The 20,291-nt window shown below is 39.2% G+C and overlaps 1 protein-coding gene across 1 annotated transcript; it reads left to right on the forward strand.

Moving 5' to 3' along the window:
• The first annotated feature begins 799 nt into the window (after positions 1-799).
• HDAC10 (histone deacetylase 10) lies at positions 800-19,220 on the forward strand. Its single transcript, XM_074168583.1, has 21 exons — positions 800-1,211; positions 1,647-1,713; positions 2,519-2,653; positions 4,797-4,893; positions 5,580-5,677; positions 5,758-5,862; positions 6,069-6,137; positions 6,778-6,904; positions 7,359-7,424; positions 7,815-7,874; positions 8,248-8,337; positions 9,614-9,720; positions 11,379-11,446; positions 11,916-12,174; positions 12,797-12,887; positions 13,876-13,955; positions 14,454-14,507; positions 15,139-15,223; positions 15,664-15,849; positions 17,705-17,864; positions 18,398-19,220. The coding sequence occupies exons 2-21, from the start codon at positions 1,649-1,651 to the stop codon at positions 18,421-18,423; spliced, it is 2,028 nt and encodes a 675-aa protein (XP_074024684.1). The 5' UTR covers positions 800-1,211; positions 1,647-1,648; the 3' UTR covers positions 18,424-19,220.
• Positions 19,221-20,291: the final 1,071 nt, after the last annotated feature.

Here is a 20,291-nt window from a genome sequence, read left to right on the forward strand (position 1 = left end):
GCGTTACTCTGCAAGAATGAAGGAGTAATCATTTTAGTTCAAGTTTTTATTTCATTTCTCTTTATGTTAGAGGACACAGCCTGGAGAAGAGAAGGCTCCACGGAGACCTTATAGTGCCTTCCAGTACCTGAAGGGGGCCTACAGGAGAGATGGGGAGGGACACTCTCATAGGGAGTGGAGCAATAGGACGAGGGTTAATGGTTTTAAACTGAAAGAGGGGAGATTTAGATTAGGTATCAGGAAGAAATTCTTTACTGTGAGGGGTGTGAGACACTGGAACAGGTTGCCCAGAGAAGTTGTGGATGCCCCCTCCCTGGAAGTGTTCAAGGCCAGGCTGGATGGGGCTTTGAGCAACCTGGTCTGGTGGGAGGTGACCCCGCCCATGGCAGGGGGGTTGGAACTGGAAGATTTTTAAGGTCCCTTCCAACCCACACCATTCTATGATTCTATGATACCATACAGTCCAGGGATGTGGAGCTTTTTTGCAACATACTAAAAACTTCACAATACCTGTGGCTGAACCATCCTTGAAAACAGAATTCAAACCGCCCGGCCTACTTCAGAGCGCTCTGGCAAAGTACAAGTTTTCATTTGTGTGTACTTTCAGGCCTCCCGTTACACACCAGTGACACGTACGGCGATACCAGCGCCGGCGACAATGACATTTAAACCCCGCTCTCCCGCTAGGCCACCAGCCGCGCTCAGGGCCGCCCGCCGGGCGGGGACTCCGCTCGGCCCTCCCAGACCCGCCACCGCGCCGGGAGGAGCGGGCGGCCGGGCGGAGGCGTTCCGGGCGGCCGGGCCGAAGCCAGGGAGGTGCCGCTGAGGCGCTCCGGCTTCCCGCCCTCGCCGCCTCCAGAGGCCTGGCCCCCCCGCGGCCCGCTCCGGGGCCTGGTTCGCTGCCGGCAGCCCCGTGAGGGTCCTGAGGCTGCCCGGCTCCCCCGGTGGGCGGGAGGCGAGGAGCGGAGCGGAGCGGGCCCGCGGCCCAGCTTAACGCGCCCTCCGATGGCTTGAATCTCGCTTTCTCCCCATCGGTTTCTTTGTTCCTCGTAACCGTCTCTTCTGTGTTTTTGAAAGACCGGTGAAGTGTTAAGCACAACAGCTCCCAGTAACTGTGCTACCCGTGGGGTGTATAAGCCTGTTTTTCATACTTTTGTGGCTTTAAAACGGAAGTTTTCACAAGTAGCCGTCTCCTTCCACATCAGTGACAGGTAGGTACCTGTGTGCAATGGCGGGACGGGGAGGCCTGTGCAGGCCTGTGCTCAGCTCCTCCACAGGCTGCCCCTGGGGTGGGCCGGAGGAGCCTGGGGAGATGGCGTTGCCCCTTCGCCTGCACCAGAAATAACCTGCACCGAGATTTTGAATGGCCGGACAGTCGTGAATCCTGCCTGCCTACCTCCAGCTACAAGGTCTGTGCCATTAGCGTTGCCCTGCTGCCTCGCTCCTCGGTCTTAACAGTCTCCCCCAGTCTCCTCCTAAATGATTTTCTTTGATTTCGTTCCGTAAGTACAAAGTCTAAAGTGCAAAACTGTCATGCAAGCAGATAAGCTGTGTACGTATATTCTCGCAAACTAACACAATATTAAGTTTGTCTACTTCTTGCCTGAAATACGTGTCTTGGGATTTTCGTTTTATTCTGTCTGTAGCAATGGCCTCGGGAACAGCGCTGATCTATGATGAGGAGATGACCACTCATAAACTGCTTTGGAGTGAGTAAGTCACTGCCATCCTTTTTATGAACAGATTCTTACTAGGACTTCTGAGAGAAGTACCGAGTAAATGTGTTTTTTATAAATGCAATAGGAAATGTCTAGTTATAGATACTCTGTCACTTTCCTAGTAAATAGAAAGTCTCCTTTTGGGGAAAAAAATGTTTATTTCCAATTTGTATGCAGATGCCGTAATGATAATCTGAAAATAGATTTGAGAAGCTGTAGGCCTTAATAAGTGTTAGCTTTAAGCACCTGAGTTGACCCCTAAATGAAGTATTTTAAGCTAAATTGTTTATCAAGATCTTGGAAAAAATGTGTAGATATACTCACTCAGCTGAAACCCATCAATTCAATCAGAAATTGGTATATGCCACTTCTTTAAATTTACATAAATTAGATCAGTACCTTTGCAGTGCTCTGAGTAACAGTCGACTATTTTCTCTCCCAGACCCATTCCTCCTCTAGTCACCTTTATTGTAATCTACAGCTTCTCATTCCTGTGTCTGTAGTTAAGCATTGCTACTTTCAGTGGTGAGAGAGGAAACAAAAAATGATGCTATGGTTTTTTATTTAAGAACTATATATAATTTTCAGCTTACGTATTTTAGAACCAATTTTTGGTTCAATTCCAAAACAAAAAGTATTTAAAGATTTTATTTTTCTTTCACTCTCACATATCCATCTCTGAGGGTAATGAATCTTCTGACAATGAGAAGTTAAAAGCCTAGGCATTATGAAGTGATGAAGTATATTTTTTAGCTGTGCTGGTATGGTATCACAGTAATATGATAACTGCTTATTTTTAGTCCTGTTTGTGATATCGAAGTGCCGGAAAGACTGTCATCCTCCTATGAGCAGCTTAAACGTTACCATCTTGTGGAAAGGTGTGTCCATGTGCCTGTCAGAGAAGGCAGCGAGGAGGAGATCCTTTTGGTTCACAGGTCTGAAACTTACTTTCATCACCGTTCAGATTAGTTCAATGAAGTAACAGATCTCATACCTCCAGGCCATGTTTTGCTCCATTTGAAAAGGTCTGCTCCAAAACTCAATGGCTTTCAGTAATTTCAATGGAAAACATGTCACATTTAGTTAGGCAAATAATGTTGAGTGTGGTACGGGTGCTGAAGTATGAATCTGCTATTCCACTAAATCCCTATTCCCGCTCTTTGGCTTCTTAAGCAATAAATGCTGATTTATACATAGGATTAGACTTTAAAAAGTGTAGAAGAATGGGTATTTCTTCAGAAAGATAATTACTTCCTCCTTCTTCCAAGCATCTTTGAGATAGAGTGAACCAAACAGAAAAGCTTTGCAGCTAATTCAAGGGTTGGGGCAGTTAAGAGGAACAGCAGCCTGTCTGTTCTGAAGTCATGGCAATGAAATCTGCTCTGGCATTTGTCACCTCAGTGGGATGATTCTGCAACCAACTGCAGATGGTTCTGTGTGTTGTTTGTGCGCTCGTTTGCCCTTATCAGGGAGCGACAAGGACAGGCTCCTCTGAAAGGGAAGCAGAGTGTGATGACAGAGAAGACAGAGGCAGTGGCTTCATGGACAAGGGCGCAATCCCACAATACTTGAGACAAGCAGCACAGATTCAGTGATGGTAATCAGATTGACCCATGAGTTTAGATTGCCTGACAAGGCTGTAGTGACATGGCGGGTCTGAGGTCAAGCTAGAGAGTCACTCCACAGGTCCAGACATGGCTACACAACACAGCTGCGGTGTAGGTCAAGGGTGAGAGCCTTATCTTAAAAGCAAGTGCCAAGGGAGGGAGGAGGAGCCTCTGCTGAGACTTAGCAGAGCTGTTTGGAGGAAGCCTCTGCTGATGCTTCTTCTATCGCTCTCAAGGTGACCAGCTCTACTACCTCTACTGGATCTGGATCCAGTAGCCAAACCCCAGGAGGGAAGGGATGCACTCGAGGCCCTGACATCTGTGACAAGGATTATAGCTTGATCCCAAGTCATGCTTAAGTTTTCAGATTTCAGAACAGTATTATTCCCAAGAACATACTTATTTGTAAGAATGCAATTAGTGCTCTGTACCGATATAATTTATGTTCATAGTAAATACGTTGCTGATTGGGTGCAGGAGAGGGCCTGATCGCTATTTCCAGCTGAGTTGTTCCTGCGAGATGACTGGGGACAAATGACTTCACTAAGTCTTGTCTTGGTTTCCATAGGTAAGCTAGAGATAATAGAGCTCTTTCCTTTCTAAAACACTTTTAGATTGAAACCAATTTAAAATTCCTATAAAAATGTTTTGTTTGTGTTCACAGGTAGTTACGAGGCTGCTGATGAAGTTAAACTAGTAATTATATAGTCATTCAGGTTCATGTGGTTTTATTCCTGTTAATGCCTTTATTTTGAAGCCACTGTTTAGCTTTATTTCCATTAGGAAAATGTTTCTCATTTTGTTATGAAATTCTGGTTGCTGTGGCATTGTCCACCTAGAGGAATGCATGTGGTCATCATGTCCTGGATTAGGGCACAGATGGGAGAGCAAATGCCATCAGCTTCCATTTCCAGCTCACTACACAAGGGCAGGAGAGCACTGACAGAGAACTGGGGGAACATTGATTCTCATGCCTTAGTACTTATTGCACTCTTGAACCTGTGTAGAGGGGGAGTTAGTAAACACCTGATAAGGGATTAGTTCAAATACTTGTTTTCCATAGAACAAGGGAGCACTAGACACATTCTCAGACTTATAATTCACACTCTCATGACTTTTGGAATCCTAATTTAGTTCTTGGTGGGGTGGTATCTATACGTAGTGTGGATTGCAGAATAGATTGTGTGTGGTGAACAAAGAGCCTTTTTTTGAAAGCAATTGCTCTTGCCACTGGAAAATGGAGAAGAATGTGGTATTCTTAAGACATCCAAGAACCCTTGCTTTCACTGCACTCCTTACTTTTTTTTCACACTATCCTGCAACTAGCATTCCAGAGCACCTAATGGACTCGTGAAGTCGCACAGAAAGCCCCTTTTAACATACATTGTTACTTTTAATTACATTTTGCATTAAAAGAAGTGTTATAGTTTCATTAGTTTAGTTAAACATTGTGCTAATCTGTCCTCTGCAGTTTGGAACACTTGGAAGTGGCGAAAAGCACACAGACAATGAATGAAGAGGAACTGAAGAGAGTCTCTGGAAATTATGATGCTTTTTTCTTTCATCCGGTGTGTAAGTTAAACTGCTTCTTCTATTGGGAGTTAAAAGTATTTGTGGTTTTGTATCTTAGTGGAACTTTTCTAAGTAGGAGAAAATTAGCAATACATTTTTTTTTGCTATTTAAGTAGACTTAAATGTATTTGACATATTGTTATCTGTTTCAAGTTTAGTATAATACTGTAATTTAAATTGGTTAAGCGTCCTGTCGTCTATTCTGTAATTGCATCATGCCATTATAGAGCACTACTCAAATTTTAGCTCTATTTTTGTCACTTGATGTCACTGTAGACCATTAGTGACCTACAAATCACATTTCGGTAACAGTCACTCTTAAACATTGTGCCAGGTTATGGAGGTGAAGTCTTTTGTGGTTTGTTTCTGTAAGGTTTCATTCCTTTTTTTTCAAAGATGCTGTGTTATTCCACTAGTCAGTTCAGTATGTGCATCTCATTTTTATTAACTGCTCCAGAGAGAACATCCTTATAAAGGATATGACAATCACAGGTAAGCCTAGTAGAAAAAACATTTGAATATGTGTTGTAAATTTCAGCTTTCAACTCTCTGCACGCAACCTCAGTAGAGTAGACTTAATGTCAAGACAATTTGCTGTTGGGGTGCAAAAGCACGTCATCTGTGATTAGTTTAAAACAAGCTGAAGAGTGATTGATGACACTTAAGAGATTCTCTTTCTCAGAACACTTACCGCTGTGCCAGACTAGCAGTAGGAGCAACTTTGCAGCTGGTGGATGCTGTGATGTCAGGAAAAGTGTGCAATGGAATGGCATTAGTAAGGTAAGAAAATATGTGAGAAAGTCTTCACTTGTCCCCATAATTTCTTCACTTGTGAATAACCGTATAAAACTTTGGTTTAGACCTCCAGGTCACCACAGCCAGAGAAATGCAGCGAATGGGTTCTGTTTGTTCAACAATGTCGCTATTGCAGCAGAATATGCAAAACTGAAATACGGTCTACAGAGGTAAGTGCATGGTTGACCCTAGAGAAGCTTATTGTACCCAAGTATGGCACTTGGGTAACTGTTTGACGTTGTAACTCTTTTAGATGAATGAGCTTTCTGGGTGTCATGTAACTTTTGGGACAGCAAAACATTATTCATCTGTACTTCCTTTAGATCAAGATAATGTGGTTCTTCCACTGAATGTTTTCTTTTACTGATCTATGCAGAATCCTAATTGTTGACTGGGATGTGCACCATGGGCAAGGAATTCAATATCTATTTGAGGAGGATCCAAGGTTTGAAGGATATTTTATTTATTTTTTTTATGTTAGCTGGTCAAATACTGCTTTCCTCTGCAATGAACGAGATTTCTTAACTTTCTAAAACTAAAATCTTATAAAACACAAAACATTCTCCTTGCTATTTTAGTCACTTGTTTTCACTTGGTATCAAATAAAGGGAGAATTATAACAGAAATATATAAATTTCTTCTACTGTAAAGAATAACAATCCAGATAAGCAATATGACTTCCTTGATGTGCCAGTAGTAAGATCCCTCTGTGACAGTGTTCAGGTAATATCTCTATTCAGGGATCTCAGTTCAAGTGTACAAGTAGTAGTTGGATAAACCACGTGAGCTTTATATTGTTTTCTGAAAAGCCACAGAATTAGATTCTAGAAACAAGTCTGCTCTTCTGAAGATGTCTTGTCTTTGACATGAAGGGATTGCATGCATACATTTTTAGCAGTTGTCCTAGGTTAATTTTGGCATAGAACCTACTGTACCAAATTTCACAATCCAAGTCTGTTAAGAGAATTAAGGGTAAAGGATGATTCTATTTTCATGCTTTCAGTCAATACAGCCACCAGGTTCAGGATATAAAATCAGTTTCATAACCTTTTTGTCAAGTTGCAATTGTTTCTTGTATCTTTCAGCGTTTTGTATTTTTCCTGGCATCGCTATGAACATCAGGAATTCTGGCCATCACTCAAAGAATCGGATTATGATGCTGTGGGTCTGGGAAAAGGAAAAGGTTTTAACATAAATTTGCCTTGGAATAAGGTAAATGTTTACAGCACAACAAAGCAAAAGCAATACCTTTCTATCTCATGCTTTACATAACACTTTATGAGGAGTGCACTGCTTCACTTGCTTGGCAGCTGTCCCAGCGCAGTGTACTTCCTTCCTGTCAGTGGAATGTCTGCTAGGAAATATGGCTGAGAATATTATAATAATGTGGGTTTAAAAAAAAAAAAAAGAGAGAGAGAAACATCATGCGCATACTCTTTTTTTTTCTTGAATATCTTGCCTGGGCATCAAAACAGAAAGCATTTCGGGAGATGAGAGAAATGGTTGATATTTATGCAGGTTGCTTAAATTGGGTTTGTTTTACTTGACCTCATAAAATTCCCTTATTTTTAACTTTTGATACTATCTTCCCCTAAAGCCTTGAAGAACCGTAGGAAATTTATTATTCCAACAGGAAAATATGACCTATATTTCTCACATTTTGCAGGTTGGGATGGGAAATTCAGATTATCTTGCTGCATTTTTCCATGTGTTGCTTCCAGTGGCTTTTGAGGTAATTTTTTACTGCTCTGCTATTTGAATAGCAAAACAAAGACTACTTCCTAAGTACTTCTTTAAGCAGGTACCATTGAATATTTTGTAGAAATGCAGTAATTGTCAGTAACACAGTTAACACATTATTTCTGCTGGTTTGAATAATGTCCTGATCAACTGAATAATATTTATGGAATGTTAGCTTTTAAATAAACTATATCAATCTGCAACTTCTCTAGCAGGAATGAAAATAGTAGAAAAGGGTAATCTTAGTTTTTATTCAAGGAGAGTCTTTATTTGTGTTCATATTCTAGCTGAAAAAACAGCTGAAAACGGTACAGCTGAAATCCAGTACAAAATTGAAAATAGGAGATAAGAATGTGCTACAACTCTCTCTGTTTTATAACAGTTTGATCCTGAACTGGTTCTTGTCTCCTCTGGGTATGATTCTGGAATTGGAGACCCTGAAGTAAGTAACTTGCTGTGGCCTTTCTGTTGTCAGTCATGAATTTGTTTGCAAAATATTCCTGCCCTTAAATGTCCCATGATTGCTAGGTGAAACTCACTTTGACCAAGCTAAAAATATATGTTTGAGTCCTTAAGGTGACCCCGGCTCATTAAATAGTACAAGATGTGTAAAGACAAATTATCCCATAGGAGTAATTACTGTGGTGGTTTTTGCACCTTCCTTTAAAGCAGTTGGTTCAGCATTTTGTTAGATACAGTGGGAGGCAAATGTTCCAGTATTCCAACTCAGACCCGTGTATTTCAGATAGTGGGGCCGGGGGTTAGCAGTAGTTTTTATCAGGACTTTCTCTCTTAACTTTTTTTCTTTTATTTAGGGCCAGATGAATGCCACTCCTGAGGTTTTTGCCCACCTTACCCGTTTCCTGATGCAGTTGGCTAATGGAAAGCTGTGTGTCGTCCTAGAGGTAAAGACTTCAGAAACATACTCGCAGGGGAAGGGTCTTTGTATTAGAATCATATGAGGCAAGCTTGAAGCTAGGAAGTGAAACTTCTTAACAAAATCATTTATTCTTTTTATCTTTCTTTTGAGAATCGGGGATGCAAAAATGGCTAAGATTTGACAATGCTCTTATAAATTAGAAGAAATACATGTCTTAAAAAACTGACTTTTTTTTTTTTTACCTTAAAATTTTGAAGCAGAGGAGCGTATGCTCATTGTTCAGAAAAACATATCCTCCACAGATGTGTTCAGTTCTTTTGAACAGTGACTAGTCTGCTGCTCTGCACAGCCTCAAACTCATTAAAATGCATTTAGTGAATAAGCTGCATTACCAATGTTTTCACAAGTACGTCTTACTCCAAGAGAGTTTAAAAATCCTTTAACCTAAATATACTTTTACTTAGTAATGGAACCCTTACTAAATTTGATTAAAAGCCTCTATGCAAGCTCTTTTTTTTAAGAGCTCTTATTTTATTTTTTTTTAAGCAACTAAAAATATTTCCTCCTTTTGAAATCTAGATTTCTACTCCCTATTTCTGCTGTATGTTAGAAAAATGGTGGCTTTTCAGGTAAATAAGTGTGTGGAAATATTACTGCCAACAAGGTCTCCAAGAGTGAACTGTTCATGAATTGATTCACTTGACCTCTGTTTTGCGTGACCTTTCTTCCATCATCCCTGTCTCCCACAGGTTATTACAGATAGTTCTGTCTACTAGGTGAAGTGCAAATAAGCATCCCCTCCTAATATAGATGATGTGACTGCTCCACAGGTGGTGTGCAGGGAGCAGCCTATCTTCTGCAGTCTGTCTTCAGTTGTTCTCCAAATTCTGCCAAACCATTAGGACAACCAGATATTAAAAGTGTCAGCCTGTGGGAGATTTCCCCTGTACAGACATTTTAGACAAATCTTCCACAAGAATTGTTGAAGATGGCATGTCATGGATAGGAATGGAGAAGGCATGTTTCCAGGGTTTTCACGGCAAAGTCATGATTGATTTCTGAAATGATTTGAACCATGGTAAAGTGAGTTGAATCATGGGATGCCAGTGAAGTTCAGCAAGTAGCCTCTATCTTACTGTTTTCAAATTGAAAATCTTTGACTTAGATGTACTTGCGTATCATCTACTTACATTTCTGTAAATTCAGATATATTTCAAAAGTTTAATTTATTCTCCATGATGATGTTCAGATAGATGTTACAAGTACTTCTTCCTTAGGTGACACAAAATACTTTTTTCTAGGGTGGATACCACTTAAAGTCATTGTCAGAATCAGTCTGCATGACTGTAAAGACTTTGCTTGGAGATCCTGTACCTCAAATAACTGGAGAAATGGCACCTTGCCTAAGGTAAGCATATGAAGAATTTTAGAACAACCCACATATTTATCAAAAAGACTAAAGACACGCGTGCTTTGAACATTTTGCTGAAGCAGGGTTTTAATATGATGCTTTATAGTATATTATTTTTTGCTCTGGATAACTTGCTTTCCAAAATAGTCATCCAAGGTATGTTTTTTTATACTTTTGTTTCTGCAATGATTTCAAGTTGTGAAAACTTCTTAATGGCTTATAATTTTATGCTATTTATCCTTGGGCCTAGTTATCCTGTGGAGATCTGTCTCACTCAAGGCTGAGACGGTCCTGCTGTAATCAAGGCAATGCCAATTAGTAACAGCCAGTATCTGGGAAAGTACGTAATTGCAAGGATTAGTTCTTCAGACTCCAGAGCCACTGCAGTTGCTGTATTGCAGCAATGGCTGTAGCTAACCTCTCCACCAGTAAGAGCTCATGCTCTGCAGAGCCAGTCTTGATGACTCCTGGTTTTTCTGGAATTCAGAGTGTCGAGGCCTGGGGTGTGAAAGCACTGGACTGTGTAGAGCTGTACCAAGATAATTAAACTTAGGGTCTAACTTAATTTTGGAGACAGTAAGATTGTGTTTGCACAGTGGTGACTCTGACCCAGTAGAGCACTCTGAATCTTGGACCTGAATCAGACACTGTTTAGACATGGGACTTTCTCTCTACCTGTCTGTACCACCTCCACATCTCTGTGTTCCATCTCCCATCTATTTACCACCTAAATAGTTGTTCCACGCCTTTTTTCAGCAGTAATGCTCCTCATGCATTTTAGTGGCAGCACCTACTGGGTGGCTGTGTTGGTTAAAACTCAGAGCCCAGATCAGTCAGGGAGGCAGTGTAGGTATACCCAGGCTGTGGGCAGAGTTGGGTTTGGTAAACTCTGATGGAGCAAAGATGGTTGTTTTGCTGCTAGTACATCCCATAGTACCTGTATCACCTCTTTTTCTTCTCTAGCAACTGCAGTCTCTCAGGTTGCTATCATCCTAGGTAAATAGAGAGTTGATTACATATTCATCTGTTTATATCAGTCCAGCTCCTGAACGACTTGCAAATAATCTCCACGTAGACAGAATGTGTCCTGGATTTAACATGGCCTGGCTTATGTTTGTATGTTAGCTAGCATAATAGGACCATTTGCCTATAGTGCTGCAAATAGCAGTGATAATAAAAAAGACTTCAACACAAAGAATAGCAGGAAATGCAATTTACTTGGTTTCTGTCCCACTCTAAACCTCCCTGAACAGACAGTCTTGCTTTTGAATGAATCTAATCACATCTTTACGTGCTGTAGATAAAATCTCTGACAGACCAAAGAGAGACAGGTGAAATCCTGCCTTTCCTGAAGTCAGGGAAAGTTATGTTTCTTCCCACAGCAGGGTCAGGATTTACTCAATGTGTGCAAACATGTATTTAAAAGGCACATTCTGCATATGTTTTTCACTCCCCTTTTTTGACTCTTGACACTAATCTTTCCAAGCACCTGCTCATTGACGCTCATTCTCTTTATTTTTCTGTTCTGCATTCTTGGAGTAGACCAGAGTTTGTTCATTTTCAGTTGGGGTTTTTTGGTTTTGTTTTTCCATTGAGGTAAATTGTTTCCTGTATTTTCATTAGTGCTGATACTGTTAATCCTGTTTCTTTTGTAGTGCAATTGAATCTATTCAAAATGTGAGAGCAGCACATAAACCCTACTGGAAATGGTTGATGTATGACGGTAATTACTCTTCTCTTTCTTCAAGCAAATGTGATTAGTAAATGGATTTATACAGAGATTCAAAATGATTAAGATTAATACCAGTGGATTAAAATAATTGAACTACCAGTTATTCATGAAGTGACTGATGAAGCAGTGTGAGGCTTCATTCAGGGCCATATCCTCAGCTGGTCTGAAAAGAACCTCTGAAGCTGGCAAACATCACTCTGAAAAGCACTTTGATATCTTTGTTTGAGGATGCTGTTTCCTGTGTCAAAAATATGGACGTAATTGCTAGATTGGCAAATGTAGTAGCAGTGAAAAATAACATCTGTGGCAGGAAACATATAAGCTAGTGCATGGGAATAAATATACATACTATGACTACAGTTGTACTCTGTTTTGTAAATAGATATAACCAAATATTAACACACTGTTCAGGAATTAATACATGTGAAACCCCTCTTTTTTTTTTTTTTTTTTCCTCTAGACACATCATTCTTACAAAATTTGAGCACCAAATCGCACCTATTAAAGGAGGCTAATCCAAGTCCCTCAACAGAGCATGAATCTAACAATGATGAAACTGTAAAAGTAGAAAGGTTTTTGGAACTGCACATGAAAAAATTTCTATTTCCAGTGCCTCCCATCAAAACAGCAACTGACGCTAAAGTTTCAGCACATTTACCCCATGTACCTGTTCATTTGGTGAAGGAAATGGACAAAACTGAAATAAAAGCTCTTGTCAGGTTGGTCCTATTTATTGAATTTTCAACATAATTATAAGGATGAGAGGTCTCTGTGCAGACTGTCATCTTCCTCTCTCTCTGCCATGGTCGCCTTTTTAGTCTACTTGGGCACAGCCAGAGTTTCTTCTTTGAAAAATGAAGACATTGGTGTTGGTTATCACTCATAGCCTTGAAGTTCTTTAAAGAACTAATCAGGATACACTATTTCAGTGGAGATAGAATGGTTGGTGCGAATGTATTCATTTAGAAAGAGATTTTGCTAGGAAGGTGCCTTAAAGTTCTGTATTCACTTTTAGCTGAAAAAAATACCAAACTGGTCTGATTTGAGAAGCTCAACTTTTTGTCTTAGAAAGTCTTAATTTTGACAGGACTCTATTTCCTGACTATTGTCAGACATATTTGTTTTCTTTCCAGTGCAGGATGGAGACAGGTTTAGAGAGCTCAAGATTGTCAGGCAACAGTGTTGTCATCGTCCTGTTAAAGCTGGGGTTTTGAGAATGAATGTGTAGCAGCTGTACAAAATGTATCCCGTCAGTACTAACTGCAACGTACCGTATCAGTGTCCTCTTTGAATGCATTATTGCCTCTAACCTAGTTTTTTGTTATATAATTTATTTTACAGTGACTTTTATGCAGACCTTGTGAAAGAGGACAAAACTTTGCTCTCTCTTGGCAGTATGTTGGCCGTCCTCGATAAAATACTGAAGAAGGAGGTAATAATAAACTGCTTGGATCTTGGGGGGTGAGGGGAGAGTTGGATTCCTCTGATTTCTGCTTCTGCTATATTGTCATTGAGATATTAGTTACTGTGTAGTTCACTACCCCACTAATCTCAGCTAGAATGTGCTTAGCTACAAGAGTGAGTATGCAAGATGAGAAAAAAAACTATTTAGGGATAGTCGTTAAACCCCAGACATCTTTCTAATGATTTTCAGGCAAGATGTTTTTCTGCAGTCACAGCATATGAGTCAGTAATAACCTGACTGAGGTTATTATGTAGATCTCAGGGACAAATTTCTAACATGAAAGACTGCACATACCTTTCTTTTTCATCTGTTTATAGGCTCTCCCAGAGGTAACTGGCAAAAAGAAATAGAACTTTTCATGAGTTGCAGATGCTAAGCTGAGCTTTTTATGTTGCCAAACGCAAAGAGGAGTGAGGAGGGGGAGCATGCATTATCTTTTTGCTTAACTTTCATGTAGAGTTCAAAGCACTACACAACACAAACACTGAAAGCTTGACTGAGAAATACTGTCATTGTATTTTCCAGAAAGGAGTACTTTGCCTGAGTTAAAGGAAGAGGCAGAATTAGAATTCAGGGACAACCTCCTTTTCATAGGGTGTATTTTTCTGGTGCAGTACCTGCTGGCACATTGAGTGTATCCAATCTGCAGACTATCGAGAGAACCAGTAAAGATGACTTTCCCCTGCAAAAGCTATTTTTACAGTTGCCTTTCAGCATAGCACTGTACTTTAGAAGTAATAGAACAGCTCTTGGCATAGTAATCAAATACAGCCTTTTGGTAGAAAATTAATTAATAACACTTTCTTAACCCTATTATGATAGATCATTAAGATCCCTTTCATACAGCTGTAGCTTTGATACATATAAAGAAGTAAAAATACAGTTGTTACAAATAGGAAATGACATGGTCTTGTGCAGGATTAATTATTTATGAATGAAAAAATACATTTTGTAGGTATGCAATGGAATTGCAGAATCGCCCACATCTTCTGTTGCTGTTGCACTGAGACATGCTGTTCGTTTTGGATTTCAAAGGTGAATTTGTATCTTTTGCATTTGGGGCCCTTTGACAAAATGTAGAAATAAGGTAACAGTGTGTGAAATATGGCAAATTGCCTTTGAAACCCTAATTTTAAAACAAATAGCATCTCCATACGCGTAGCATTTTCCGTATGTAGCACAGACAATATTGTATATGCCAGGAAAAATCTTTTGCCTTATGAAAGGCAAAACATTTTTAAGGATGACTGCTGTGCTAGCCGACATTTTCTTTGTCAGAGTTTGATTGATTTTGGCCTGAGGACATTTTCTTGGTTTTGTTTTTTTCTCCCCAGTATTTGGTGGGAGAAAAGGAGTTTCCTTGAGCTGTCATAAATGTGTTTTCTTTATACTTCTAATGGATCAGATTCAGGAACAATATACATTCTTTTTCATGCATCTAATCTACATGCAAACTCTTTAAACAAATTGCACTAATTGAAAAAAAATACTTCTAGATGTAAATGTATGTATATTTTTCTTTGTTTTCTGCAGAGTGCTTTGTGTATTTGTTGGAGACATGCAAATCGTACCGAACACAGAAGATGGGTGAGGTTTCTCTTCACTTCAGGGAGTCATATCCCAAAGGCTTTATAAATGTTCCGAAGTGTCCATACATACGATGAAATCTGCACTAAGGAATCAGTCATGAGCTGATGTTCATTAAGTTTAGCTTGAGACAAAATACAAAACATCCCCAAATATATCTCTAAAGACAAACTGTTATCTCTCAGTGCCACTCTCTGAGTTTAGTGGTAGGTTTAAAGTATAATCCTTCTATATTAATTGAAATTTAGATTATTGAAAATAGAATATTGAAAATAGAAAGTAATAAAGAAGGCAGTTATTAATTATATAGCATGTACCCCCCTGTAACTGCAGGGGGCACATATAGCCAATGCTGAGTTCCTTATTGAAAGTCATCTTTACTTATCTATAACTTTTTTTGCCACTTCCCCTTTTTCTTAAAAGTAATTTGCCCATAGTCTTTAAAACTCTTTTTAAAAATACCTTTAAAAGGATTTAGCTTTAATTGGTGTTTACTTTATGGCATGTAGTAATGCAAAGAGTTATTTGCTCCTGTGTTATGAATTAGTATTTAAAGAATGATGAAAGAGAAGATCTTTTTATATCATTGGAAGTTGTTGGTTACATACTCAGATGTGATTTTTATTTACAGAAAAATACTCATGATACATATTTGTGAGAAAGAACAGTCTGAAAAGACCAGCTCCAAACACTATATTTCTCTAAACTGGAAAGAGGTAAGATTCACTTTCTGGAAACAACGTAAGAGAAAAGGCTTTTTAACAGAAATAGTAGAATATATTTACAAATTCATGAAATGACACTGAGAATTACACCCCTCACTGCAATTTGGACCTTTGAAAATATTTTCTTTTCTTGCCCTTGCCAAAGTACTACTCCTTCACTATTCTTTAGAGTGTATTAGAAAGTGTAGGGTTGAGGAAACCTTCAGTGGCTGCTGTCGTTCGTCTTCAAGAAGGCAGAGTTACAGTGTGAAGACGCTAAGGAAAAGATGAATAATCTGCCTGTTTAATATAAAAATTGCTGTGAAAATAGATCAGTATCCTGTTTCCTAGGTCAATCAAAAGCTTTTTGAGATTCACCTTGCTATTTTACTTCATATCTGGGAATTTGGGGCTTTACATTTGTGCTAAACAGTTTCTCGCTGTTGTTAAAGGATGCTGAAGGAAACGACTTCTTTTCTGCTGTACTTGGATTCATTCTTCCTGTAGCCTACAGTTACCAGCCTAACTTGACAGTAATAGCTGTTGGACCAAACAGGAGCCTTGGAATAAATGGGATTTCTCTGCTTTTTGCTTTACTGCAAGGATTAGCTGAGTCTCAAATTTTGGCAGTGATGGAGGTAAGAAGTGGTGCTGAACTGTGGTATTTCAGAGTGCCTAGGGCAGAACTCACCTCAAGCAGCAGTGTGCTTGGTATGAACTGCTTCAAGAAAACATATGCTGTGTCTATAGGGTCTTTGGTACCCCTGAGTTAACTGTGCAAATAGCCCAAATTTCTCTTTGGCCAGAAAAGAGGAGCAGACTCAGATGCACGCTGAGCTGTAGGCAGCCTGCATGACTGAGAAGCAAGGCATGAATGCAAGCCCATGGTTATGTCTATAGACAGGAGGTGTTCTGACAGTTTGCCACAGCCTGGGGATTAACTTCCCTTTCCATCTGGGATTCACACCTGAGAGTTGTCTCCTGAAAAGAAATGCTTGTTGTCTGTTAATTATATGGCCTCTTTCCATCAAACGTGATTGAAAGCAGCCCATTGTCCCGTTTATCATAAAACACTAGATTCCCTCTCCTCCTCTCCCCCATGCTGTACTTTATCACACACAACTTCCGTCATGCAGAAAATAAATCAAAATGGCACATATCCTTTAAGTGAATTTAATTGCCATAATACATAACTGAGAGCCAATCTACACGAGCTTTGTGTTTCTGATAGAGAGCATGGGAAAGAAAATAAAGAATATACGGATCTTTCCCTACTTTAGTGTTGCCATACACTACCACGTTAAGGATTTCTAAATTTAGAAGGTCGGAGGCTGTATCCAGAGCAGTGTGTGATAAGTGCCAGTGAGCATATCTTCCCTGAATTTGTCTAATCTCTTAAAGAACTGAATTTACATTCTTGGCCTCTGCAGCGTCTTGTGGCTGTGAGTAACACATTTTCTCTGTGTGTTCTGGGAAACAGTAACTTTTGATTGCTTTTGTGCTTTCTAGTTTTTCTTTAATGAGAAGCAATGAATAATTGCTCACGTATGCAATTTTATTCTCATCTGTTTCCCAGCAGGTATCCAATTAAAGACATATTATTTGTTAAGCTGCCAATTAAGTGGATTTTGCAATACTTTATTCTGTAGTCTTCTCAAATGCTATTTAATTTACAGTGCTGATATGTAAATTGTCTAAGCTAATATAATTTGTACATTGTTATACAGTATACAGAAATAGTGTATTTGCACATTACTAATTAGGAGTATGAGAAAGAAAGAATTCTTAATATTCTGAAGGGTAAACTCAGAGATAAAAATGAAATTAGACATACATCTTTAAGATATAAGACTGAGACTTTTGTATTGATACTCTGCAGGTAGCTCCATCATAGGATTATCTGACGTGTGGGGATTTTCTAATGTGTGGGCTTGGCTTTTTAGAATAAATGAAAAATAAGACTTCTGTCTTAAAAAATAAAATAGAGTTACAGTCTTCAAAATAAATATTAATAGTCCTCATATACTTCGAGGTATCCATGTGGATACCTCGAATATAATTTCTATGAGCAAATGACATTGATTCAGACTGTCAGGAGTCCAAAAAATGTTATTTTTAGACAAAGCAAAACATATTGCTATTTTCTACACCTAGAGAATAAATGATGCATGAAGTAAACAAGCTCCTTGCTCCCCTTCCCTCCTGACATTTCCTACCTTTAGCCCAGCACTATTTCTTTTCAATCACAAAAGAAAACCTGAGATTCTTTCTCTATTTGAAAAACAGCAAGATTTACAGGAGATAAAAATTAATTTACCTTTTGCAGAAAAAACTCAATTTTGATTTTTATTTTTATTTGAAAATTGAAAGTTGCTCATTCTTGCTACTAATATTAGCAACATAATTACAAAGGCTTGTTTTAAAATATTTCATGTATTACTGAAACAAAGAAAGTTTGGTTCCCAGGAGTATTTTTTTTTTCTTCTTAAATAGGACACAGAGATAAATTTAATACAAAGTGTAGCCAAAGCATTAGTGGGTGCTTCTACATCTCACTTTGGAGTTTATGTACCTCCTACCCAAGAAAAAGTAAATAAAATAAAAATATTAAGAGACCAATTTCAGCAGGAATGGAAAATGCTTCAGTGTTCAGGTAAGTTGTCTGGTTTTATCTTTAGTTCTTATGAATATATGGAAGTTTCTGAAAATTTTATAAAATACATCTGGATTCTGTAAGTCAATGGGATATTAAAGTCAGCGGGAGCACATTGATCTCATGTGTAAAGGATGAAACTCTGAATGGTTTTCACTCTGACACTTGAGCCAGAAAGCACTGAATTTTGTAGCATAACAACTGTACCCTTGGGTACTTTGGATACTGTTATTCCAAAATTTTGAAATGAAACTACCAATATATTATGTACTTAAAGAATGGTTAATAATGTGTGTTTTCAGGCATACTTGTCTAGAAACATTTATCTACTGAGTAACTTTTGCTTTTCAACAGGAAAAAAAAAAAAACACTGGTAAAGGTGGGTATCTCTCTCTGAAAGAAAACGCCCTGCTCTCTTTCAGAAGAAATGGCCAAGAGCAGTGGTCTGGTTCCAATAAAAATGTTGTTCTGGGGTTGGGAATTGTGGTATGAGGTTGATTAATAACTTTTTTTCTTATTGCTGTTCTTTTCAGTGAAGGATGGGATTTCAAGAAATTGACTTCACTTCAGAATCATTTTATACAGCAGAAGAAAAGAAAATGTGTTGCTGTTCACGTTGCCTTTTAAATACTCAGGAAAAGAGATGGTCAATCTCTAAACAGAGTAAGAGCCATTCACAATTGTCTCCTGTTTTTAAAATACTTAAAATCCATATTGTCAGCTAGAGAATTGTGCTTGCAAATTCTATATTGGCACTAATTACTCATGACTGACACTTGAAAACAATTCCGGTACTTCACTGCTGCAAACTGGGGCCTGTGTCATTTGTGACATTGTAGCGTCAGGTTTATACATGCAGTAGCTTGATTGCCTGAATGTTAAAGTTAAGTCCAGAAGACAGGAATCTGAAATGAGCAATCAGAACAGCCAAAACATTTTACTACTATTCAACACAATACCAAAGTGCTTGCCCTGCCGCCACCACCACCATCTCCTCGGGAGTTCAAACTTAACAACAGGCCCTTCAGATTAATGAAATTTCGTTTCATAATCTGATGTGAAGGATTCGCCTAACATGGTTTATTCTTTTAATTTTTCTAATGAGTAATTGTCAATTGCAAGGAGTTAAGAAAGAAGAGCAGCTGAACAGCTATACTGTATGCATTTCCTACATCACACCTGAGTGGTTGAGACAAGTTTAATTTCCTGAACTACACCAGGCATGAGAGAAAAAACACTTTGCATATATAAAATTGCAAATGCGTTATTGAATAAAGCAGCATAAAGGGGACTTCACTCTGCCCTCTTGTCAAATGTAAATTCTCTATATAACAAATAAAACTGCAGACCCCACAGAGATATGGTTGTGGCCTGAGGCTGGCATCGTGTGAATTCTTAAAATTAAACAAACATCCCGAGGCAATAGCCGTCGTGTGCCTTGTTTTGCAGCATTCCAGATACAATTTAGGGCTCATTTTCAACAGCACTTTTCTGTGACTTCAATAATGTGACCTTTTGCTTTCAAACACTTCAAATGATGTTTATACTGGTGTTGCTATTGGGATCAACTTTATGAATAACTAAATCCATCTTCACAGTTCTCTTTTTATAACTGTTCTTAGAAATTCCCTTCTCATTCATAGTGGTTTTCAGTTATTGCTGGATGGGAAATGATACCCAGTCCTTCAATGTTTTGAAATGAAAATCTATTTCAAACTGAAAGCCATGTCAAACAATTTCACAAACAAAAGTTGAAGAACACAAAGATGCTCAGTTCAGAATTTCTTTAAGCTTAAGTTCCAACTCCAAAAAGTATTTACTTTAGATTGGAAACTGGACAACGGCCAAACTTCAGCTTCAGAACTTTTAGGAACAGGAGATTTGTTGGTTTAATCTTCTCAACCCCTGGGAAAAAAAAAAACACCTACTTTTTTGTTTTTGACAATTAACCACTTTCAAGGAAGAAGTATTTTCTCAGAAACCTCTAATTCCCTTTTACCTGCCTTCGTTCAACTGAATTTCTACAGCCAGTGTTTGAATGATACCAGTGTATTTTGATTTGTATTTTTCTAAGATCTTGATGAAATGTATTAAAACATGAACTAAGATTTAAAAAAAAGTGTACTCCTGGTGGAGTGAGTCTGGGAACGCCGCCCGCAGCCTTGCATTCCGCAGACCGGGAGGCCGTACCAGCGTAGTTCACCGAGTTGCTCCTGTAAATGGAGTGAGAGGGTTACAAGTATGGCAGGAAGGGTTTAACAGCCGCCAGCTGTCTAACTCGGCAGTTTCCGTACCGGCCTTTAGGCCGCTCTGCGCTGCGGGGGGAGGCCCGGCGACGCGCCGTTACCGCAGCGTGGGGGGGGGGGGGGATGCGGCAGGGCCCGCCGGCAGACAGGGGAGGGAGGCACCCAGGCCCGCGGGGCCACG

The sequence above is a fragment of the Numenius arquata genome, chromosome 2, assembly GCF_964106895.1.
Source record: "Numenius arquata chromosome 2, bNumArq3.hap1.1, whole genome shotgun sequence".
Taxonomy (NCBI): Eukaryota; Metazoa; Chordata; class Aves; order Charadriiformes; family Scolopacidae; genus Numenius; species Numenius arquata.

What these genes read in the sequence shown, in the direction of transcription:
- HDAC10 (XM_074168583.1), top strand. Translation starts at nt 1,649, where the DNA reads ATGGCCTCGGGAACAGCGCTGATCTATGATGAGGAGATGACCACTCAT. An exon ending in TAAATTTGCCTTGGAATAAG is followed by an intron (nt 6,905 to 7,358) that starts GTAAATGTTTAC and finishes CACATTTTGCAG; the next exon opens with GTTGGGATGGGAAATTCAGA. An exon ending in TTTCTCTAAACTGGAAAGAG is followed by an intron (nt 15,224 to 15,663) that starts GTAAGATTCACT and finishes CTGTTGTTAAAG; the next exon opens with GATGCTGAAGGAAACGACTT.